This window comes from Sinohyriopsis cumingii, unplaced genomic scaffold (assembly GCF_028554795.1).
Source record: "Sinohyriopsis cumingii isolate HCF-2022 unplaced genomic scaffold, ASM2855479v2 utg000913l, whole genome shotgun sequence".
In the NCBI taxonomy this organism is placed as follows: Eukaryota; Metazoa; Mollusca; class Bivalvia; order Unionida; family Unionidae; genus Sinohyriopsis; species Sinohyriopsis cumingii.
Genome location: NW_028315943.1, coordinates 3,885,305 through 3,911,367, shown reverse-complemented (window position 1 = coordinate 3,911,367; position 26,063 = coordinate 3,885,305). Strand labels below are relative to the sequence as shown.

Below are 26,063 nucleotides of genomic sequence, written 5' to 3'. Positions count from 1 at the left end.
AACTGTATCCAGAGGCAAAAATATATTGTGAAAATACAAAAAGAAAAGAAATTTTAATCATTGGTATAATTTTTCACTCTTACTTGCTTCTAAATTCACATAGTTTCTGAATAAATTAAGGTTTTCCTATGAGTCTATACATGTTTTATTATGTTAAGTGTGTACAAATGAGAGAAAGCATTGTTTGATTATTGACAATGCAAAGAAACACTGTATAAAAAATAGTTCAACTCCTATTACCAACATGGTCTTATAGAAAACAAGTTTCCATATTGCATTTCATATTTGAAATAATAAAATCTGACCTACTGAATTTAAGGAAGCAGGGAAAAAGGAAATAAAAAAATAATGGATAAAACCGTTACTTGACTAAACTGCATAAAGTGATTTTGTTTAATGCTGCTGACATAAATTAGTATGCAGTAAAAAAGACAAAGGGAGATAACCTTAGGATTTCCATAGAGGACCACCATTCAACTGGCTACATCTGGCCCTTGTTCTTGAAAATTTTAATGAAGAAAATCAAATTTCTGCACAAAGTCTGAAAATTTTATCATCTAGTAACATTAGATTAAGCAAAAATCAAAATCTTTTCACAATATTCATTTTTACATCACTTGTAGCTTAAATAACTGTGATATAGAAGTAAATGTACTAAATGTTATTGTATCTGATATAGCATGAGCATGATTTTCAAGTTAAAATAGTTCAACAATAGAGAGATAGGAGAAAAGAAAGCAAATAAAACAATTTAGCAACTGCATTTTTAAGATGTCTCAATTAATAAGGCCTCTACTTCATGGTCATGTTGATATGATTTTCTACATCATCAATAAATTAATATTGTGTCATTATATTACAGCAAAACAATAAATGACAGTCTGTTTAAGAAGACATGACTGTGTCTGACAAGGATCCATAATGTATACAACAGAATTGTGGGAATGGTTAAATTCAGTTTATACTGATACGAAGACAATGATCTAACCAAACATGGGGCAGTAAGAGAATGTATAAAAATAGTCCTGTATCATGTGTGCTGTACAACAAAGAATTTGAGAAAAGAATAATTTATATTCACCTAATGAAAGCATGAATTGTATCCATTGCACCATAATTGTAATACCCTGTATTTTTTAAGAGTTAGCTAAATTCTGCTATATTATAATCTTTTTCACAATACATATATTTGCCAAAGAAACAATATGTACAAGTTATGAACAGCATGCTTTTATCAAAGCATGCACTCCACAGTGAGCACATAATAATAATAATAATAATGAGGACTTTGTATAGCGCCTAATCTTTAGAAGCTCTAAGCGCTTTACAACATTAGACAACACCTATAAGATAAAAAAACATATAATGATATGATTACAAAAACAAACACCATGAAATTAGAAAACATATTAAAAAACATGCTGAGAATATTTAAGGTAGGAAACATTATTAGGTCTTTAAATTTGTTCTTGCAGTCGAAATAAATGAGTTTTGAGAGCACTCTTGAATTGGATCACTGTGTCTTTGTGTCTAAGTTCAGTGGGCAATTCATTCCACGACTGATCTTTGGCAAAAAAAAAACAAACTGGCTACATATATCTAACTAAGCAACAAGACTGAATAATCAAGACATTTTTATTTGAACAAGTACTGATTACTACCTTAAATACAAATTTTTCAAATACATTTTAATTTACAAGTTTGATTTCACACACAATCATATCCTTAGACACATGGTACAATCTCCAATACATACATTACAGATAAAATGCAAACATTATTCTCTCTCTCTCTCTCTGAATCAGTAAGGAGCATTTATTTGCTCTGTCAAATGTTTCTAAGACAAATACAAGTGTCCAGAATGAAACTAAGATACATTACTACTGGATAGAGTTTTTAACATATGGCAAAATGCCATCAGTATGGTTAGGTAATATGAATGTTAGATGGAACTGGACCTGATCAAAATTAAAATACTAGAGTTAACTGTATGAACATGTTGGGTCATTCTCCTGGATTTATATATTACACTAACTTTAACTTTCTTGGTGTACATTTTGGGGATTATGATACATCAAAGCAAAATAGTATGTACAAATTAAATTGTGAAGTATGTGATAATTAACATTTAACTGGATACACTAATGTTATCACTTAATACTTCTAGTTTTGTTTTAATTCTGAGTGTGGCAAAAAATGAAGTTTGCTTTACTTTCATGGAACATTTTAGAAATGGTGGTTTGGCTTTCCTTCTACTTTATTTGTGAAAAAGAATCAGAAATTAGATTGCCTATTCACTTATACTCTGTTAACATATTTTGAATGTATTGGGTTTGAATGAGATACCAAACTGTAAATCTGAAATGAGATTCTTCTAAATTACTGCTTAAGCCATTGTGAATAAGTACAAAACTAGGTGTTAACAGAATTTGTCAGGTACATACAGAACAGGTTAATGACTACCACTGATAGCAGTTTTTGATGTCAAGTGAAGTGAAAATTCAGACGGACTACAGTGGCAGCCAGAATTTTGCAGTTTTGAAGGTTTTAATGCCTGGAAAAACACTAGGAAGAATGACCAAACCACAGGAAACTACTTGAAAGCTTTCTCAAAATGTCCACATTAGTCGCAGAGACTGGTTGTTGTGGAATTTAACGCCATTTTTCAGCACACAATAGGCTATACATGGCAGCCAGTATTAATGGTGGAGGAAGAACCCGGGAAAACCCCCGAAAGAACCACCGACCCACAAGAAGCTACTGGCAAGCTTTCTCACATACCCACATTGGCTGAATCCAAGAATCTAACCCACACAGACAGAGCAGAGATGACAGTGATCCGTAACGGAGAGCACTTTAGACCACCTGACCAGTGAGACTGGAGCTCAAGCACATACAGGTGGTAGCCCAGAATCAAGGAGCCATTAGATTCAATCAATCAACAATTTCTAATTTCAAAGTATATATTGATCCAATTTAGTTATAAAAAAAGCAAACCAGACAGTGACCTAATAACACCCAACTGTTATGATTGTGGGTCAAAATTACAAATATCTGGCGAAATGCAAAATAAAAACTGATGCTAATGAGATGAGATACACTGACTCCATTTTTAATTTTGAAAATATTTCAGTGAACCCATCTTATTTTCCTGACCTTCCAATTTTCCAGTGTGTATTTTGCTGCATATAATGAATCTGCATTATCTCAATTCATTATGCAAATTTGTACATTTCAATACTGAGAGAATAACCCCAGGCAAATCAAGTAAAGAAACACTTTTTAATAATAAAAGTTACTCTAAATATGACAATTTTATGAAAAGTAAAGACATGGACAAGGCAGGGCTTAAAGATTTCACTAGTTCACTAGTTTGAGTGAAGGGTTGGAAAGCACGAGTTCATTCTTCCAAATACTCATTAAATTTCATAAAAGCAATTCTGATGATGATTTATAAATTGAACATTTTTCAGAAAAAGTGTCTTGCCTGTAAATGATAATGCAGCATTCAGCTTAAGCTGGTGAGATAAGAACATACACATATAAAAACTTGAGGTGTATAATAATAGAATTCTCATGTTTCAATTCAATGCAGGAACTTTGAACAAGACTTTCAACAACTGTTTAAAAAAATCCAACAATGATGATAATATCATCATCAAAGTCACAGCTGTAAAAATGACATGTCTCATCTTTCACAGGTTATTCAATTAGTGGGAAACATATACCTTGTGTAGGTCAAATTTCACATCATTTGTCATGAGAAATAGTGTTAATGTCTGAATTTTTTTAAAGCCTGTGAGGTACAAATAAATGATGGAGCTGACATGTATATTTCACAGGTGGGTTTATACGTATTATTACTAATTGATATACATGGTACACTGGAACCTCAAAGTCCTCAGAATCTGTATCAGTGTACAAAATGGTCATAGTTTATCCATCCTATGTACTGAACATTAAATTAGAACTCCAATGATGATGTTTGATCCCCTAGGGATTTCTGAAATTGCATCACAAAACACACTTGTCTACATATTCCTTAATTTTGCTAACCTCTGTGACAATTCATCCTGCAAAAAAAGAATGATAAGGGTTACTAAAAGATACATCTAAACCTGTCATCATTGTATTAGGTTTTATCTGGAATAATGTACAATAATCCAAGACATCCAGATGGAAATTGTTGAAGATATTCTTTTACAACAGGCAACAATAAATGCCATAATTTTAAGATGACCATGAGAGATGAAATTTGGGAAAATGATGCATGTGACTCTAAACAACATCAAGTAAATAAAAATGAGAATGTTCATGGATTGATAATGCAATCAGGAAATGACCTAATCTATGAATAAAATAATAAATTGTTGACAATAATTATTAGTATACATTTTAGTTAAACATTTAAAGAAAAAACAAGTTAATTAAAGTGACTGAAAACTTCATCGACTCAATGCATAAAATGTTCACCATACTTTCCGTTCATAAAACAGGATGGAGAAAAATTTTAACATTAGTCTTATTTCTTCTGGGTGGGTCTTGATGTAGATTATTCTGAATATTTTTTCTAAAACATGCCAAAAAGAATTTTTTGAACAGTACATTGCATGCCCATCAAACATACGATACTGTTTAGGAAATTTCCTTATTTGAGTGGTGTAGAAGTTGCTTCCATTTCTGACAAAGCAAGATTATGTTTGTATGGAACCATCCATCCCGAGTTTCATTAATCTTAAACATTTTGATCCAAATGGCAAAAGATCTCTTTCATTTCTCCAGGTCAAGCCTTCTAAAATGTTTGGTCAAGGTAACTATTGCAGAAACAAAGTTATTGTGAGAAATCCACCTGTTTTCATTTTATAGTCACTGTGACCTCTGAACTATTAAGTAAACAATCAAGAGTTTTCTTTTGTGACTGGACAGAACTAATGTAGTGATGAACAAGGGTAATACTATATGTCCCTACCAATGTTAAAGTGGGGCATATAAAACAGAGAGTAATTTAAAAATGAATAGAGATATAAAAATGATGCTTGCACAGAGGAACATGACAATATTAAGCAAAACAGAACTCAAAGCAAAACGGGATTTATTTTTAAGGCTACTGCTATTGATGGAGCAATCTTATCTATCTATCTTCTCTGAATTCAGTTTTATTTATTTCATACCAGATTTAATACATTTCTGTTTGATATAAAAAGCACAACATAAAGAAATAACAAGCAATGATCCATCTGTGAATACATTAGAACCCCCTTTCTCATATAAAAGTTTAAGCACAAATGAAAATGCTGTATCTTACAAAACTACAAACATTTACAGCAATTAAATATGTTTCAATTTATTGTATCTATTAATCTGATTTCCCATCTATCTATTAGAAGCATTTTCAGTTTTGACATGGTTGATAGACCTGGTGGTGGCTGTTTGGGGTTTAAAACATTAAAAGGGTTTCTTACATGACTTTAAATGTGACCACCGAAGATGGTGACTGGCATCATTTTTTGTAGCCATACAATGCATAATAAGAAACCCATTTAATTTGAATACTTCTGTTCCCACTCCTTTCGCTGCACTGAATGAAGACTATAGCTTTACAAATTAGAACATGGAATCAGGAACGAAATGTGTTCGATATAACGTTCACTCAAATTCTGTGAAATTCAGTTCAACTGATGATAACCAGAGTTGACATAGCGCCACCAACCAGTAACATAATAAGTTATGCAATGAAAATCAACTTATTAATAATGGTAAGAATTTATATGGAAACTAAAATAAATTCCAGTAAATATTAAAAATTACATACAAACTGGATTGTAAATTGTAAATTTAGGACTTACAAAAATTCAAGAGTGCTGAAGAAGCTAGGTGAGCCTGGTTGAAATTACATGACAGTCACACCTAGTCAGTGGTAGCAGTTGTGTGTCTGAGACCATATTCAGTTGATATGTGCTAACAATTAGCTGGCCATAGACAGCAAGTCAAGCACACCCCTAAGCTTTTATAAAGAGCATTTATTTAACCAGATAAAGATAAGAGCTTACTGAAGCTATATTCCAAATCCAAAGTGGATGGGATAAAACAGTACTGAAATAATATGAAAGTAAAATACTTTAAATTGAGCCTAATCTTGTGTGTAGACATGAAAGAAAAATACTCTAACAATGAGTCTAATCTAGGGTGTGGACATGAAAGAAAAATACTCTAACAATGAGTCTAATCTAGGGTGTGGACATGAAAGAAAAATACTCTAACAATGAGTCTAATCTAGGGTGTGGACATGAAAGAAAAATACTCTAACAATGAGTCTAATCTAGGGTGTAGACATGAAAGAAAAATACTCTAACAATGAGTCTAATCTAGGGTGTGGACATGAAAGAAAAATACTCTAACAATGAGTCTAATCTAGGGTGTGGACATGAAAGAAAAATACTCTAACAATGAGTCTAATTTATGGTTTGAACATGAACATAAAATAATATAACGTTGAGCCTAATCTAAGTATGGACAGATGCACATACAGATGGATGGAATACATGCAGATGTCAAAGTGATTGCTATGTCAAGTTACTGCCTATGCAGGCTTGACAAAAGCTAATTAGCAATGGAACCAGCTGGTGATCCACTGACTGTATCCAGAAGAAAATATAAAAGTATTCTGATTAATTTAATCTAATATGCATGCAAGTTTATATGGTTTTGCTGAAATGTGTATTTGTCATTTGTCTTAAAAGTTTTTGCAGTATGTATAATTAAATAACATGCAAATGAATCTAGGTTTTCTGTACAGATTATATTCAGTTATCTTACCTGTTCCTGTGAGGCTTGTGATGTAGTAGTTCCAACTGTAGAAGTCTGGGCTGAGGGTAGATCCATGTTCAACTCCAACCTAAATGTGAAAGAAAGATAAAGAATGAAAAGATGGATAAATGAGTGAGGTTCATATAGCCACTACAGGTAAAAGAAAACAATATTCTCCTACAAGAGTAGTTATTTAATATGGGTTCACTTCTGCATAAATCTGGAAATAATAGTCCTCATTGTGTTTAGGTATGAAGGGTCTTCAAAGTGTCTGGGTATGAAGAGTCTTCAAAGTGTTTGGGTATGATGGGTCTTCACAATCTTTGGGTATGAAAGGTCCTCACAATGCACAACTTGTTTATGTTTGGGTATGAAAGGTCCTCAATGTTTGGGTATTATGAAGGGTCCTCAAAGTCTTCAGGTGTGAAGGGTCCTCACAATGTTTGAGTATGAAGGGTCCTCAAAATATGGGTATAAAAGATCCTCAAAGTGTTTGGGTATGAAGGGTCCTTAAAGACTTCCGGTGTGAAGGGTCCTCACAACGTTTGAGCATAAAGGATCCTCAATGTCTTGGTATAAAAAGGTCCTCAAAGTGTTTGGGTGTGAAGGGTCCTCATAATGTTTAAGTCCAACTGCAAACTGCAGATCCAGATTTGCAATCACATAATGCACAGTTCGATCTAGATATACATGTATGCAGTTATTAGAACTAATTTATAGAACAAATACAGCACCCATTCACTGGCACTTATGCAGTGGCAGATCTGGGTTTGTGCAGTCTGCAACTGGATTGGACATGCAAGTGAGTATATATGGTAACAGAAGGATCATAAGTGCGTTCTGCATCTTCAAAATTACAGTTGGACTGAAAAGTATGATTTGCCTTTATCCAAGGGATAGGAAAAAATATGTTTATATAACTTGACATGTCTTAAAAGCTTATAGCTCAGACATTATATCATACAACATGGTAATTTTGTATTAATTATCAATTAGCTTTGATAAAAAGTAACAAGACAAAGAGAACAAAAGCACCCACAGGAAAACATAAATGTGAATGATTAATCACAAAATCTTCTTAAAATAGTGTAATTCATTCCAAAGAAATATATTTAGATGTTATGTTTTTTCTGTTTTTACCTTTACCTCAAAATCTTCATACAAATTTGTCCCCACTTGATTCTTTGGGTTTGAATTCTAACAAAACCTTTGTGAAACCCATTCTACAAACAAAATGTGTTCTCTCAAGACTGACAGTCCCTTATTTGAAGTAGGCACTTTATATAAGAAACATACCAAGCAAAACATTTCTTATACATGTTACTATACAAGTTAATGCATAATATCATATATCCCAAAATACCAGTATGTGCCAGATGTGTCTGGTACATCAAAAGGTTTTGACTAGCATATCAGTTGTATGAGTTCTCACATATCATTATATCAAGTTTTGTTTCTTTGTCAGACAGACAACAGAGCTGTTTGCTGACTAAACTTGTTTGGTAATTAAGTTTTTCCCAATTTTGCTGACACAATGCAATACAAACCACATGATGTCAAGGATTGGCACAATGTATGTAGTAACCTGGCGCAAACATTCAATTATAGGGTTTCTGATAAGTCCAGGAGATAAGCTTTCCAATCTCTTTTGTCTTCTGTTTTGTGGGAAAACATTCTTTAAACAATTGGGGAAAACATTAATTACCCAAACAAGCCTAGTCAACACGTATGTTGTTGAATAATTTTGATTATGGGGGCAACTGCAGTAATTTACCCTGTAACCAGAAAAATCTGCTGGACAACCAGATTTTGAAAGCTGGCTGCCCAGGAACAAGCATGAATTTTTAAACTTTTTGATACCTAATTGTATAGTTTCTAAAAGAAAAAAAATTATTTTCTAAATAATTAGCTCCAGCAGAAGCCCATTAATCACTGAAGGATAATAACACTGAAGCTGCAAATGTCATGTTTTACATCATCAAAAAGTTCTTGATTCAACAATAATGCTTGGGATGACTTAAAAATAATAGTGTTAATCAATGCATGAATGTGGTCTTTTAAGACAGCTGGTCTTCAACAAGTGTTCTGCGGAAACAGGTGTTTCACCTGCATTTATGCATTTATATATGACCACTGTGTTTGTGTTGCAAAAACTATAGCAGAAAACTTTAAAATTGTTGACATTTCCATATCTGCAAAACAAATGATGCCTGTGTCTCACCACATTAATGCAGGCTCAACTGTAGATGCTGCTTTAACCTAGCTTCAGATGAAATATAACATACATGTACTCAACCAGATGAAATATAACATACATGTACTCAACCAGATGAAATATAACATACATGTACTCAACCAGATGTGCAAAGCGGAATGTTTAATACTAACCCTGCTTCATCAGCCACCTGCTGCATCAGGCCCTCAACTTCATGCTGTGGGGTGGTTAATGTAGAGGTCTTACCCATTGTGTCCTCCATCACCTGTGACTGAACATCCAAGTTCTCAAACTGCTGCTCAAACCTGTCCATTAACTGGGACACCTACAAAAGAATGGAAACACAGAACACTTGATTAATAAGCACTCAGCAAATAATGAGCATTACTGAAGGACCAAATGTCAATCATTACAGGAGAAGCTAAACTGTAGAACCCTTTGTTAAGACCACTGAATGGCTAAGTGAAACATGATTGTAGTATGAAGTGGTTTAATTAGAGGACAAATTTGCTCATTCATATAGGGAATAGGAATGGAACAGATGTTTGCTATTGCAGAATGTTCTCATTTCTGAGGTGATTAGGGATGTGGTTAATCAGAGATCTTGCTAGGATTTTAAAACTAGGAGTCCAGGACTCCCATTTTGGTAAAAATAGGAGTCCCACCATCAAAAGTTGCAGTCCCTTCTTTCCTACAGAATCAACACAGACGTGAGTGCATCTAGTTTTAGATGCAGAGGTTTTCATAATGTAATTACTCACTATAATACAGCTTCATTACAAAAAACAGCTTAGACCTTAAAGCACATTTCGCGAATTCCACAACATAGCAATGTCCCATACAGTACATCCCAGACTTAGCGAAGTCTGCCATTATTTCACGTTAGGCCTACTGGTTCACTCACAGTTTCAAACTAATTTTATGACAAAATAGTGTATAAGAGGCAGTTAATATATATTCAGATAACCGATTCTGATCTTAAATACAAGTTTGTATGTTTTATCATCAAAGGATAGCATGCAGGAAATTGATAGTTCCTACTTTACTTGGAAAAGGGTTAAAGGTCAATCAGCTATCAAAACATAATGCTTGTGAATGGGCAAGAGTTTGTTTTTCAATGTAATTGATACAAAAATTAGGCCTAGCTACTGATGCCTTGATGAATACATTTCGCTACAACACTAAAACTAACCAGACTAAGGCGAGTGGCATTGAGAAAAATATGGTATGGTCAGTCAATGTACCTCTTAAATAATCAAAGGGCAAACTCGTTTTCACTTTCCTTACAGAAGAAGGCGACGTTTACATTTTTAGGCGACTTGTCACCCACTTACGAATGGCATTTTGTCTAAGTCTCAACATGTCTTGATTCAGAGGTCATGTGCACTGCTTATTCCGCTACATTCGGAAATGAACACAATAGCAAAAGCTAAAGTTGTTTATTTGATGTACTTTTATAAATGACCACATGTACATCTCTGGGTCTTTCTGCCTCTGAATTCAATCACTGTAAATATCAGTACATTTTCCTACTCAGCCACCAGTCAAAGCCATTTGAACACGCCGCCCAACTTTTGCATCGTGTTCTTTTTTATGTACTCTTATAAAATGGCAACATGTATGTACATCAAGGGGTCACAGCTAAATGATCAACACAGTTTCCCATAAAGCAGGTGGCTGAAGCAGGACTGGCAAGTCTTCGAATTTTGCCGCACAATTTTGCATATGGAGGACTCCTGCCTCAGTGATTTTATGCGTCCCAGATCAAAAATTGACGTCCAAATATGCATAATTAAGCATTTCGGAGATCTCTGGTAAATGGTTACATAGCACTGTTAAAGAATCAAAATGTTGACAAGGCAACAGAAGCAAACTCCATGTAATGGAGGACAAAAAAGTGCTTACTAGGAACCATTTCTTGTTAAGGTTCTCATAAAAAAAGTAGATTCTTAAATTTACTTTTGCATTTTACTACCCTTTGGGGCACTTTTAAAGCAATTTGATGAGCAATATTCAACACCAACTTTGTAATGCTGAATTTGCACAATAGATTTCACAATTTGATTAAAGAGGACAACATTATTCTTTCTTCAAGGAAACAGGAATAACAACAAATTTCTGCTCAGGAGTGATCTCATTTCAAAGGTGCTAACAATGAGACAGTTTTACTGGCTATCTCAATGTCTAGGCTGATTGTTGTTGTTGTTGTCATTGTGGGGTTTAATGCCAGTTTTCAGCACACGATAGGCTATACATGGCGGCCAGTATAAATGGTGGAGGAAGAATCCGGGAAAACCCCGGAAAGAACCACAAGAAGCTACTGGCAAGCTTTCTCACATACCCACACTGGCTGAATCCAAGACTCGAACCCATGCAGACAGAGGTGAGATGGCAGTGATCCATAACGGAGAGCACTTTAGACAACTCGGCCACTCTGGGCCCAGTTTAGGCTGATAACAGATAGATAATTAAATATTTATATAAAAATGCATGTGTATGAAAATGTATGTTTATTTTATATTCTAGCATTTTAGTGCATACATTTTAGACCTTTGCATTAATATTCACATGACGATAACTATAACAAAGGAAAATATTTCATAAATATAATTTGAAATTATCACTAATATAACATTCTATTCATCACGATTACAAATACTGAACCATGTTTGAACTAAGTTGGATAGTCTACAGATGTAGTGAAATAATGTTAAAATATATTTAAAATAATCAGCCCCCACACCTCTGACAAAATCAGGTGTTATTATGTGTGTTAAATATTGAAAAGTAGGATATAAGTATAATAATCCAAGCGACACATTAGTCATCTGATAAAACTATAACTTAATTTTATAACAAAGTTTACATCAAAATACATACAGTGTCATCATAAACAGGTCAATATTATAATATCCTAGAAACAATAAGCTAAGCATTGTGAAAAATTATATCAACATTTGGAAATGGTCAAGTAAATGATGACAGGATCCTTACCTTTTCCATGTTCATGGATTTCATTGCACTCTCCATTGACTTCACAACCCCTGCCATAGAGCTAGTAACCTTCAAAACAGAAAAGGAGCTTTTCATACTGGCAGTGCTTCAAACTTAACTTGTAATTACTTAAGTTAAATCTTTATTACATGTTTACTAATCAAAACATGGGAGATGATCCTAGCAAATTCGTTTTTTTAAAGTCTTTACGTTTACTTGAGACTTGTCACAGACTTGATATACTTAACATATAACTCTCCCTCTTTATAACATGATTCGGATGTGCCAGTCCATACTGATTCTGAACAGGTGCAATATTAATGGCTGATAAGGTGTAAGCAGTAGTCTATAGTGAATGTCAACCAATGGTGCAGAGTCAATTTGTTATGAACAATGCTTGAGAAGAATCAACAGTAATTAATCTAATTTAATTAGATTTATAAAAGTTTTCTGGAAAAAGTAATGACAGAACGTCAAAGCTTTATCTACCAATTTCCAACCATAGAAGTCAAAGACTTTCAAAACAATCAACAAAGAAAGTAAGCCCAATAATATTTTATAAAGTATGGTATTTTGTTTATCTGAATATCAGGTGTTGAAGAACTAGTTTTTCAATTAAAAATTTTACTGTTAACTCCCTTCTCATTATCTTCCAAGTACTCTGCCCTATTTATGCAGGTTTGAGAAGCCACTTTGACTGAAAATTTTAAGTCCATCTTACCCCTGTAACATAAAAATTTAACACTGAACATTCATGCTGACAACAATGACAATACTGTTGCAAAAAGAAAATGGATATATGTACATATGTATCACCATTACTAATGCTAGGAGACAAACCATGGACTTTTTCATTTGTTACCTGTTTTGTTGTCACTGCTGTTTGGACTCTGGCCGCCACGGCATCTATTCTAGCACTCATTCTTCTGTAATTCAGAGCCTGGTTCTTCTGACGAATGGAATTCTCTGCATGGATCTTAGCACCCTCCATGTTGCCCTTCTGAATGGCCTACAGAGTATAAAAAAAATGTTTTAAAAGATAATATTTAATCCCTGGTGTTATAAATCATATCATACCTATCAACATGTCCTTGAAATATTATATCTTTTATGGAGTCATGATAAATATTACATGGTATGAAAATAACGTATTACCAACCATCCTCAATATTATCACTATAAATGTCCCACAAAGAATATAAAGTCTTATATAATTGTATCATTTGGGGAAAAACTAAATAATAATCTTGAGTAATTTTTTTAATTAACTTTGCACAAATCATAATTTGCAATGATCAGAACAGAAATTTTGAAGAAACTCATGAACACCAAACAATACATCCACTGAATAAATTCAATCAACACGTCAGTGCTATACAACTCTCTTGTCCAACAGCTGTTAACAGGTGCCGCTACTTAAATAAGTTTTACATTTTATAAATGTTTCAATTGCAAGAATGTGTATTATGCCACTGTCACTGCTACTGCCACTTGCGAAAGGCTCTGGATATACATACCTACTGTCAAATGTGAGACAAAACTGACTCTTTAGGCTTCCATCCGTAGCCTGCTGTACTATGATCAACTTTCAAAACTTCTAAAACCAAAAAAAAAGGAATTTGTTTTTACAGGAACTAGAAAAACTAAAGTTGTGTTTATAGAACACAGATGTCCCACTGCAGTGCCTAAAACTGACCTAAATGAAAATCATCACGGACAGATGGATGGATGGGCAAACATACATGCAAGGACAACATTAATGTTGCAGTAGAATTCAAGCGTCTAATGTACCTTCTTCAACTTTACTTTCTCCTCTTTCTCAGATTTCTCACACTTCTTGGCATTTCTCTCAAGGTCCTTTGCTGCAAACTTTAGATTAAACAAATGTTCTGTATATAAGTTAAGGGATATAGAATATATAAAAAGATGATGTGAAATAATCCTAACAACCTGTTTTAAATAATTCATTTTTTCATGTGCCAGAGATTATGCTAAGGTTGTGCAACTGTCAGTACTTCGTACTACTAGCAAGGATGGAAATTTTTTGTAAAAAGGCAATTTTTACTGGAAAATACAAATTAGTAAGTCTCATCAATACATGGTCAATCACTTGCATAAAGTAGGGAAAATACTTTGGAGAAAGAAAATGAAATGAGTTTCTAACCTTTACAGAAAATACACTGATAATGAATTACGTCACCAATCAACACAATGAGTAATGTTATCCCATAACATTATCATCGCTGTTAGTCACCAACTCAATACACATACTAATAAATACTTTACTTCAAACTTCACTTATAATGAAAATAGTTAAGGCCTTCATCACACAAAATGTTAAATTTTAGTGGCTTGTTTCAAGTGAAAGCCCTCAACAAGATCTCATGATTTATGGTCACCAATAACTATCAAGCAAAAAAAACCTAAACCAAGCAGGTCTCTCAGCAAACATGTTATTAATTTATATTCAATGACAGGAAATAATAGTTCTGCCTCAGCAATTAGTCATGCATAACAGAACCAGATTGAGAGTCTGTTTATCTCTCTAACAGGCTGAGGCTTTATTTTTACATCAACTAGACATGAAGAAACTGGCCTCTATGTTCCCTTGCTTGTTAAGCTGCAGCAGCAATCCAGTACTATCTTTCAAAAATTTAATAATCTTGTATATAAAAAAACCTAAGTGTAAGTTGTCTACCTTAATAGACTGGAAGCTGAATTATATACAGATACCATTACACCACTAGAATCCATCAAAGAGATCAGCTCACTCTTCTGCTGTAAATCACTGATCAAAGAAAACAAGGATATGGGACCATAACTGTATGAAATGACTCTGATGTTGAGACTGTTAACTTTCAAAACTTAAATTTCAACCGGTCTTACAACCTGGAATCAATTATTTCTGAGAGAAAGCAGTGCAATAAAATTTTCATGGTGTCATGTTAAAACAGTTAAATGAAGTAGGGTTTGAAATTATAAATCAATGAATGAAATGTGTAAGTTATATGCATTTTATATATCCTTGGTGTCTTTCGTTTCTAAAATCGGAAAGGGGCTACAAGCTGTCGGGGTGCAGGCTAAAACAATAGCTGAGTTCAACATCTTTTAATGTATTGCCTGTGGTATCAGGAAGATATTTGTTGCTACCAAGAAAATTTGAAAAGAAGGAACCTCTGAAGCACTTATTCAGTTCTAACCTTGAGTTTACTGCTCCTTAGTCAAAACTCCGAGGGTAATAACAATATAATCTGACATTCTTATTCACGTAAGACTCGGTACAGTTCAGCACCCCACCCCACCCCACCCCCACTTGTGTCCAGAAATATAAGATGCTGTAACATATCTCGATAAAGGATACTGTCCATTCTTCTTGGTTTCACTCAGACGACTTTCCAAACTTGGACCTTTGATTCCTCTTCCTCTCACTCTTGGTATGTGACTGACTAAAGGACAATCTATAGCAATAAATGTATACACCTTACGGTATGACTCTTCCTCAAGTGACTGTTGTTGTTTTACATTAATGATGTCATGTGTGCAAAGCGTCATCGATCTTTGAGTAAACTTTCATGTCACGTGATTTTAAAATGGCGACTCGCACGGACAACGTGGGTCGCCCTGACAAAGTGAAATCTAAAAAAAGACGCACATCAGAGCCCAAATCGCAAGACGACGATACAAAATCAAGTCCAAAGAAAACAAAATTAGAGAATGCTTTTACAGAAATTGAATTTAAAGTTATGTTGAAGGACCCAAACACAACTTTTGCAGGTGCTGTGTTAGTCTGATATTTAGTATCGTAATGTAACTTAATTTTGTACTACAATATTTGTGGAAAAAGCAAAGTGTGTAACTGATAGTGTGGATTTTAGAATTCCACAAAGTATAAGACCATTTGTAAACTATTGGGTGTTTTAATCGGTATTGAGTGTTCTACAATGTGAGACATCGACCCTAATATTTATGATTTGGCCTAGTCCTACAATGTAAGACATAGCACATGTTGTTTTTGTTTTTGTACTATGTCTTACTATTCAAATAACGGCCTTGTATAGCGTGTTCCGATGTCAACTGACATCGGAATGAGTAGTCAAAAGTTTCAAGAACATCTCACACACTTGGCAGCCTACATCGACACTCATCCACTAATTTATGTGTAATTAATGTCCTTACAGTGCTGTGTTTTTCCTGAAAATATGACACTAGCAAATGGATGTATTTTCATGTTCCGTTTACATATATTTGAATTTGTTGCAATGTGACGGTACTCGAGGTATGCCGAAGTATGTTTAAGTAGGTTCATGTGGGGGATGTCTTTCTTTAACGAAATGAAACAATGCTTACAGTTCCAGTAGGCATAACCTGATTTCAGCATTCCTGGCTTTCATTGCTTTCCAGCCAACTGAAATGTAGGCCAGCAAAACTTGAAAACAGGTCCATTTCTTTTGTGATAATTTGAATTTATTAGAGAAAAGATATTAGGTTAAGTAAAATTTGACAAAAAATAATAAATTTACTTTGTAGAAAAGCGTCGTTATTGGTTTTCGATTGTGTTTAATATTCTTGAAAATTTTACTTTTGTTACACTGTTAGTTGACATCAAAACATGCTACGCAGTGTCATTTGTTGGGCAGTAAGACCCATCACCGCCCAGAACAAAAATATCGGGTGAGGTGTCTTATGCTGTAGGACTTGATTTGGCCAAAATAATAGCTCTGTGTAACATGTTCCGATGTCGACTAACATCGGAACAATGAGACACATTATTAGAAATGAGACAAATTTGTAGAAATCTCACACTTGGCAGCTCATATCGACACCTTTCTACAAATTAAAGTCATAATCTTTTAGTCAGACAGGTGTGATAGATTATGTGATGGTTTGATACTTAAGCTGTGTGATAGATTATGTGATGGTTTGATACTTAAGCTGTGATAAATGATGTGATGGTTTGATACTTAAGCTGTGTGATAGATTATGTGATGGTTTGATACTTAAGCTGTGTGATAAATGATGTGATGGTTTGATACTTAAGCTGTGTGGTAGATGGTGTGATGGTTTGATGCCTAAGATGTGTGGTAGATTATGTGATGGTTTGATACTTAAGCTGTGTGATAAATGATGTGATGCATTGATACTTAAGATGTGTGGTAGATTATGTGATGGTTTGATACTTAAGTTGTGTGATAGATGATGTGATGGTTTGATACTTAAGATGTGTGGTAGATTATGTGATGGTTTGATACTCGAGCTGTGTGATAGATGATGTGATGGCTTGACACTTAAGCCGTGTGATAGATTATGTGATTTTTTTTATACTCAAGCTAAGCTAGGGAATTATTAACTTATCAAAGTTTCCAATAGTGTCTTTTACTGAAAAGGAATAGAAATTATTACATTGTATTTTGATCCATGGTTAGAAGATTATATGGCTACTGATTCTATAAAATAAAACATGTAGTGAGTGTTTTCTGTATTACACATCCACATGTCCACAATACTAGAAATAAACTAATTACAAAATTTGAAGTTACTGTTGTTACTGATCTATAACACAACTATCTGACTTCTAATCTGTTTTCAACTTTGAACATCAGTAGGTGATTTGTGCAGGGTTCAGGAAACTAAACTTCTCAAAAACATATCCTACACATGATGAAATACACTTGGTATGTATACATGAAGGTCAAGCAGTCAGAGGTCTCAACAGTAGAGGTGTATGCTACAAGAATTCCACAATTGAACATGCAGGAATTTTTTAAAACAAGTAAATTGTTTGAAATCATGTTAATTCACAGTCCCTCTGCAGCATGTGAATGATGGTTCTTAATTTCATCAGTGTGCATCATGATTAGTTCAGTTGCTAATGTTCGATTTACATTAAATTAATGTAAAATTTTACCCTAGACTAAATGTCATGTCTTTGTAGTGTTGTCATTTTATCTCTTGTACTGCAGTCCATTTCATTATGGTAATTTCTCACTACTTATGTCTTTTGTTTCCCTTTGAAGCTTTGGAAAAATTTGTCACAGAAGCAGAAAAATATCCAGATGAGGTGAAGTATGATTTGGTAGCAGGGTATTGCAGATCATCTGGAGAATGTGCCGAGATTTTTCACCTTTTGGAAGCAGGACACAGAAAGCAATCAGAGGTAATGCTCCTTGATATCTAAGAGTGAATTGTCTAGGCTCTGTTATCCAGGCTCTTCAGAATGTAGATTAATAGATTCTTCCAACTTTAAAATATAATTAATCTTATTTTAATAACTTTGGAATATTAAAGCAGCTTTTATTTTGTGCAAATACAGGAATGTTACCAGCAGTAACAAATTATAGTGCTGAGAATAGATATATTTGTACCTTTTAAACCACCATTATGATTTTTTTTGGTTCAAATCCTTGAATAAAAGATAGCTATTTTCTTTATAAGGAATATTTCACAAACATTGTTGTGTTGGTACTAGTGTTCACTATAATCAGTCAAGGTGATCAGAACTTTCAAATGATATAAAAGCAACATAATTTGGTAAATGAAAATATCGGGTTTGCAGAGGTCTAGGAAATGCTTGATTAAGTGAATATGTACTGGTTATTTGCGGGGGCCCTTAGTGGCCGAGTGGTCTAAAGCGCTCTCCAATACAAATCACTGCCATCTCACCTCTGCATGGGTTCAAGTCTCAGATTCGGCCAATGTAGGTATGTGAGAAAGCTTGCCAGTAGCTTCTCGTGGGTTGGTGGTTCTTTCCAGGGATTTTCCGGGTTCTTCCTCCACCATTAATACTGGCCGCCATGTATAGCCTATCATGTGCTGACAAACGGTGTTAAACCCCACAAAAACAACAACAACTGGTTATCTGCCTTGTACAATTAAACGTGTTACATTTCATAAAGATTACCTTAATTTTGTAGGATCGCTGATATGATTGAAAAAGAGTAACTCGTGAGTGCTTGGATCAATGTAAATGAAACAGCTATGTATTTCTAGCTAAAATGTGATTTGGAAGAAACAATGCAAAATCCTTATCTTATATTTTTGGGAATATGTGATGCTAAGCATGATTTGCACTGTGTAAATACTGTACATTGTAGTACAGCCTGGTATCCTGGTTACAGGTAAACTCAAATCTACCAGTTAATTACAAAGTCTTTATTTACCATTATTTAATTTCATGTTCAAGTAATCAGAAAATATGCACATTCTTGAAGTTTATACCTATGCCTGCAGGTATTCAACCCCCCCCCCCCCTTAACACTTTTATATTTTCCTAATTTATTTGGCTTATAAACAAGTATATACTGTATCTAAACATTGTTTTTAACATTATCCCATTTGTCAACAGCTGACTATTAGTGGTCATAAAAGCAAATGTACATACGTGCCCATGGTTCTTAAAGTCATGTGCTCTGAAACTTGATTTAATTCAGATGTTAGAAACCAGAATTTTGAATCAGGACTTTCAGTATAAGAAAATACTTTTTCTAAATCTATATGGTAAGTTTTGTTTACTAAATCTATTTCAGCTGCAGATAATTTTCAGCTGCCTGGAGCACATTCTTGTCCGAATCACAGAGGACCTATCAGCATACAAATTGGTTGGACAGAACATTGTGAAGAGAATTCTGGCCTCTCATATGAATAATGTCTACTTTTGTCTGTCCATGAGTAACAAGTCAGCACAGATAAAGGCAGCGCTAGAGCTGCTGACAGCAATGATCATGTTAGGGCCAAGCTCAGCAAGAACTGTAGCATTACAGTTTGACTTCAAGAGCTCAAAGTTAGGACCTCTCTTCAATCGCAGGGACATGAAGGTAGGTTTCAGAATTTCAGTTTCAAAGAGTATGCTCCAAAATATTTCTGAAGTTGCTCACTCTGATCCATAATATTTTTCTAATTTAGAGAATCTTCACAAATTTTTATATACATTTACAGTCTTTAAAGCTGGTTCCCAACCCTTTTTGGCCATGACCCTAAAAAATAGCCTCACAACCCCATTTCCACATTTTGATAAGTTTTTCCACCCTCAAAAAAATCCTCATGATCCTCCAGAAAGTCATCATGACCCAGATTTGGGGGTTGGGAACCACTGATTTAAAAGGTGGTTTACATCATGTCTGTAACAAAATGGTTTCTGTCATGTATGATGGCTTCAGGTAGGAGGAAAGGTGGTCTTGTTCAAGTGTTGTCATCTTATGCATACATATGATTATAAAAGTCAACTAATTAAGTGTAAAATACGGTGATTTTTGAAAGGCATTGCCACTCTTGAAAATTGGGTCTCTGTAGAGTGGGAAGTAAAGCACTAAATTCCTTAGATTTAGTTTGAAGTGTATGACTATCAAAGGTTTTCACAAAATATTTGCAAAGTCATGCATATGTACCATATATACTTGCTTATAAGTTGAGTTGAACTTAAAAATGTACACATCTGGATCTGCTGTCCCAAAATGTGGTGTATATGCCATTTGATGGGAGTAACCAGTAGAACAAGCAACATAAGTTTTACAGCACATCATGCAATGTTAGTTCAGGGTCTGTGTTGTTTGCACTTGGACTTGTATTCATCTGGACTTCTGTTAAGTTGCTATAAATATCATTAATTATTATCAGTATATATGGCATTTTCATGACCACTTTCCAAGATCTATTAATCTGTTCATCAGTTGTAATTTTGTCAAATTGTCACTACTAACGACAAGTCATGTACAGCTGAGTTCTACTTCATGCTTAAAATTGTAAAGGTTTTCTTAGATGGTATGTATGGTATTCAGTAGTCTTATCATGTATGTACCATTTGACTGTACCATTTGACTAAGTATTTACCATTTGACTATGTATTTACCATTTGACTATGTACCATTTGACTATGTATGTACCATATGACTAAGTATTTAACATTTGACTAAGTATTTAACATTTGACTGTATTTACCATTTGATTATGTATGTACTATTTGGCTGTGTATGTACCATTTGACAATGTATACACCATTGACCATATATGCACCATTTGGCTATATGTGTGCCATTTTGTTTGCCACCCAGTATTGTTGTCAGATATACATATTTTGTTGTCTGCATTCCTTTTCAGCCAACCACACAGTTACTTTGAACTCATGGGTTTATCTGACCTTTTGTTGGGCTAATTAGGTGATTTTGTGTTTACTACAGAAAGGTGACCAGAAAGAAGACAAAATTGCAGCTAAAAGAATAATTGCTTTTCTGTTTTTTAGGACAGCCAAGATGTTAGATCATGCTTGATCCATTTCATTGTGGCATTTCTACTGGTAGGAGACAATGATGTCATCCGTCATCTTGTGGATCAGAAAGGTTTGTAATTAGCTATCATGATTTGCAGAATAAACGTATCAGTATTTCGGGATGTTGCACATGACCACTTCAAGGAATAAACAGTTTTGTTGTGAACTGTAGGATGTAGCAAATGTCCACATTTGTCAACAAAAGGCACCTGTTACAAATTAAGATTTTATTATATTATGCAGCTGATTATAACAATCTGTTCATCAGGACCTGGAATCATTTGTTACAGTAAGATACATGTGAATGTCTTGGAATCATTTGTTACAGTAAAGCACATGTGAATATCATGGAATCATTGGTTACAGTAAGGGACATGTGAATGTCTTGGAATCATTTGTTATAGTAAGGGACAAGTGACTGCCCTGGAATCATTGGTTACAGTAAGGGACATGTGAATGTCTTGGAATCATTGGTTGCAGTAAGGGACATGTGAATGGCATGGAATCATTTGCTACAGTAAGGGACATGTGAATGTCTTGGAATCATTTGTTACAGTCAGAGACAATTGAATGTCTTGGAATCATTTGTTACAGTAAGGGACAGGTGACTGTCCTGGAATCATTTGCTACAGTAAGGCACATGTGAATGTCTTGGAATCATTTGCTACAGTAAGGGACAATTGAATGTCTTGGAATCATTTGTTACAGTAAGGGACAATTGAATGTCTTGGAATCATTTGTTACTGTAAGTGAAAAGTGAATGGAATCATTTATTACAGTCAGAGACAATTGAATGCCTTGGAATTATTTGTTACAATAAGGGATATGTGAATGTCTTTAAATCATTTGTTACTGTAAGGGACATTTGAATGTCTTGGAATCATTTGTTACAGTAAGTGACAAGTGAATGACATGGAATCATTTGCTACAGTAAGGGACATGTAAATGTCTTGGAATCATTTGTTACAGTAAGAGACAAGCGAATATCATGACATCATTTGTTACAGTAAGGGACAAGTAGATGTCTTGGAATCATTTGTTATAGTAAGGGACATGTGAATGTCTTGGAATCATTTGTTACTGTAATTGACAATTGAATGTCTTGGAATCATTTGCTACAGTAATTGACAATTGAATGTCTTGGAATCATTTGTTACTGTAATTGACAATTGAATGTCTTGGAATCATTTGCTACAGTAAGGGATATGTGAATGTCTTGGAATCATTTGTTACTGTAAGGGACATGTGAATGTCTTGGAATCATTTGTTACTGTAATTGACAATTGAATGTCTTGGAATCATTTGTTACAGTAAGTGACAGGTGAATGGCATGGAATCATTTGCTACAGTAAGGGACAATTGAATGTCTTGGAATCATTTGCTACAGTAAGGGATATGTGAATGTCTTGGAATCATTTGCTACAGTAAGGGATATGTGAATGTCTTGGAATCATTTGCTACAGTAAGGGATATGTGAATGTCTTGGAATCATTTGCTACAGTAAGGGATATGTGAATGTCTTGGAATCATTTGCTACAGTAAGGGATATGTGAATGTCTTGGAATCATTTGCTACAGTAAGGGATATGTGAATGTCTTGGAATCATTTGTTACTGTAATTGACAATTGAATGTCTTGGAATCATTTGTTACTGTAATTGACAATTGAATGTCTTGGAATCATTTGCTACAGTAAGGGATATGTGAATGTCTTGGAATCATTTGCTACAGTAAGGGATATGTGAATGTCTTGGAATCATTTGCTACAGTAAGGGATATGTGAATGTCTTGGAATCATTTGTTACTGTAAGGGACATGTGAATGTCTTGGAATCATTTGTTACAGTAAGGGATATGTGAATGTCTTGGAATCATTTGTTACTGTAAGGGACAATTGAATGTCTTGGAATCATTTGTTACTGTAAGGGACAATTGAATGTCTTGGAATCGTTTGCTACAGTAAGGGACAAGTGAATATCATGACATCATTTGTTACAGTAAGGGATATGTGAATGTCTTGGAATCATTTGTTACTGTAATTGACAATTGAATGTCTTGGAATCATTTGCTACAGTAAGGGATATGTGAATGTCTTGGAATCATTTGTTACTGTAAGGGACATGTGAATGTCTTGGAATCATTTGTTACAGTAAGGGATATGTGAATGTCTTGGAATCATTTGTTACTGTAATTGACAATTGAATGTCTTGGAATCATTTGTTACTGTAAGGGACAATTGAATGTCTTGGAATCATTTGTTACTGTAATTGACAATTGAATGTCTTGGAATCATTTGTTACTGTAATTGACAATTGAATGTCTTGGAATCATTTGTTACTGTAATTGACAATTGAATGTCTTGGAATCATTTGTTACTGTAATTGACAATTGAATGTCTTGGAATCATTTGTTACTGTAATTGACAATTGAATGTCTTGGAATCATTTGTTACTGTAATTGACAATTGAATGTCTTGGAATCATTTGTTACTGTAAGGGACAATTGAATGTCTTGGAATCATTTGCTACAGTAAGTGACAGGTGAATGGCATGGAATCATTTGCTACAGTAAGGGACATGTGAATGTCTTGGAATCATTTGTTACAGTAAGGGACAAGTGAATATCATGGCATCATTTGTTACAGTAAGGGACAATTGAATGTCTTGGAATCATTTGCTACAGTAAGTGACAGGTGAATGGCATGGAATTTGCTACAGTAAGGGACATGTGAATGTCTTGGAATCATTTGTTACAGTAAGGGACAAGCAAATATCATGACATCATTTGTTACAGTAAGGGACAAGTAGATGTCTTGGAATTATTTGTTACAGTAAGGCACATGTGAATGTCTTGGAATCATTTGCAACAGTAAGGGACAATTGAATGTCTTGGAATCATTTGTTACAGTAAGTGACAAGTGAATATCATGACATCATTTGTTACTGTAAGGGACAATTGAATGTCTTGGAATCATTTGCTACAGTAAGGGACATGAGAATGTCTCGGAATCATTTGTTACAGTAAGTGACAGGTGAATGGCATGGAATCATTTGTTACAGTAAGTGACAGGTGAATGGCATGGAATCATTTGTTACAGTAGGGGACATGTGAATGTCTTGGAATCGTTTGTTACAGTAAGGGACAAGTGAATATCATGACATCATTTGTTACAGTAAGGGTCAAGTGAATGTCTTGGAATCATTTGTTACAGTAAGTGACAAGTGAATGGCATGGAAACATTTGTTACAGTAAGGGATATGTGAATGTCTTGGAATCATTTGTTACAGTAAGTGACAAGTGAATGACATGGAATCATTTGCTACAGTAAGGGATATGTGAATGTCTTGGAATCATTTGTTACAGTCAGTGCGAGTCAGTACTGGAAGCACAAACTATACAGAAGGGAATGTGCAGGGTTTTGTTATTCTTCTTTATCAGTGGCTTGGTTCAGAGTTCCAACATCTGTTGACTTGCTAATCAAGAACAACCAACCAGCGTACAACTGTTACCAAGGTCTGGTTAAGTGCTGGCTTATAGAGCATTCTATAAAATAAGTTGTTGAGAGAACCGTAGCAGATAGAGAAATGTGGAAGCTCTCATCATTAAGCAACTCAGATACTGTCTTGCCAGTATGGACCAGTTTTCTGGATTACATATCACATAACCCTCTACAGCATAAGGAACTTGGAATGGTTATGGAGGATAAGATGGCCCTGTTACAACACAATGCAACTCTGTATGCCTGCCTGACATCACGGCACTGACACTCAAAAGAAGCAGTCTACACATAAATGTGCCACAGATAATAATGTTATGGAGGATTAAAACAACCCTGTTCCATTATAATCAGTCTCTACCATCTGAATCAGATTGCATTTGGTGAGTCTTGCCTATAATGTTGAATGATAGGCCCACATACACTATTCAGTATCTTGTATGTCATCCCAATATGAGATATCAAAGCTGTGGTACTCACATGAATCAGTCTACCCATTTCAGTGCTACACTACACTAAGCTCACTCTATGGCCAGTTTGGTGCCACAGTGCCTAGATGATATGAATCTGACTCCAAAAGAAGGAACAGTTGTTATCTTTTATCAAGCCTGAATATTAGCCATCAGATGTTGATTGTGTATGGCCACCACAAATTCTCATACAGCCTTTCCGTTGGCCTAAGGGGACCAGTATCCTATCTCATATCCCATCTCATACTATAACATGGACTTCAGCATCAGTTACATGGTTTCTGCCCAGTACTGGACCCGCTTTGTCAGTGTAGTGACACAATATCTAAGTGCCATTCATTTTGAAGCTGGCTTCAGTTCTTGAAAGAGCTGCTTTTCAGTCCAATAATTCCTCATAAACAAAGAAAATGTCTCCCACAGGAATATGCATTGAATGTGTCAGCAAACCTCATTGTCTCAGATCACCTATTTCTGAGACCATTACAGGTGATACTTTTGTCCAGTGGAGACTTAAATCTTACCAACTGGATCAACAATACCAGTCTACATTCATATGAGGTCCCACCTCCGACAATGGGGGGACCTTATTTGCCTACATGTGGTGTTCTATTATTGCAGGTACAGCCTCAGAAGATAATAATATGTACAGATGCAAGTACAGTGGACAATGATGCAATCTTCCATCATGTTTCTCATTCAAATTTTATCTAATTATAATAACATTTGGTTATTCTACATTTGTCTTCAGTAAACAGAAATACTTCTACATCACGTTGTTAGCAGTTTTAAGTACAGAAGCTTGGCTACAGTATGACCTTATTTATG

The 26,063-nt window shown here is 34.6% G+C and overlaps 2 protein-coding genes across 2 annotated transcripts in view; one reads left to right on the top strand and one right to left on the bottom strand.

Moving 5' to 3' along the window:
• Window positions 1-1,621: 1,621 nt before the first annotated feature.
• Window positions 1,622-15,557, bottom strand: LOC149773065 (charged multivesicular body protein 1b-like). The gene is made up of 7 exons (XM_089946858.1): window positions 15,378-15,557; window positions 13,808-13,905; window positions 12,879-13,025; window positions 12,017-12,085; window positions 9,196-9,347; window positions 6,817-6,895; window positions 1,622-4,073 (listed from the first exon to the last, which is right to left on the bottom strand). The coding sequence occupies exons 1-7, from the start codon at window positions 15,382-15,384 to the stop codon at window positions 4,032-4,034; spliced, it is 594 nt and encodes a 197-aa protein (XP_089802984.1). The 5' UTR covers window positions 15,385-15,557; the 3' UTR covers window positions 1,622-4,031.
• An 11-nt stretch (window positions 15,558-15,568) lies between these two features.
• LOC149773064 (nucleolar pre-ribosomal-associated protein 1-like) overlaps window positions 15,569-26,063 on the top strand; it is a 103,496-nt gene continuing 93,001 nt past the window's right edge. Inside the window, exons 1-4 of the mRNA XM_089946857.1 lie at window positions 15,569-15,790; window positions 18,031-18,170; window positions 19,540-19,827; window positions 21,249-21,345. Coding sequence (XP_089802983.1) covers window positions 15,589-15,790; window positions 18,031-18,170; window positions 19,540-19,827; window positions 21,249-21,345 — 727 coding nt within the window. The 5' untranslated portion in view covers window positions 15,569-15,588. The remainder of the gene's footprint in view (window positions 15,791-18,030; window positions 18,171-19,539; window positions 19,828-21,248; window positions 21,346-26,063) is intronic.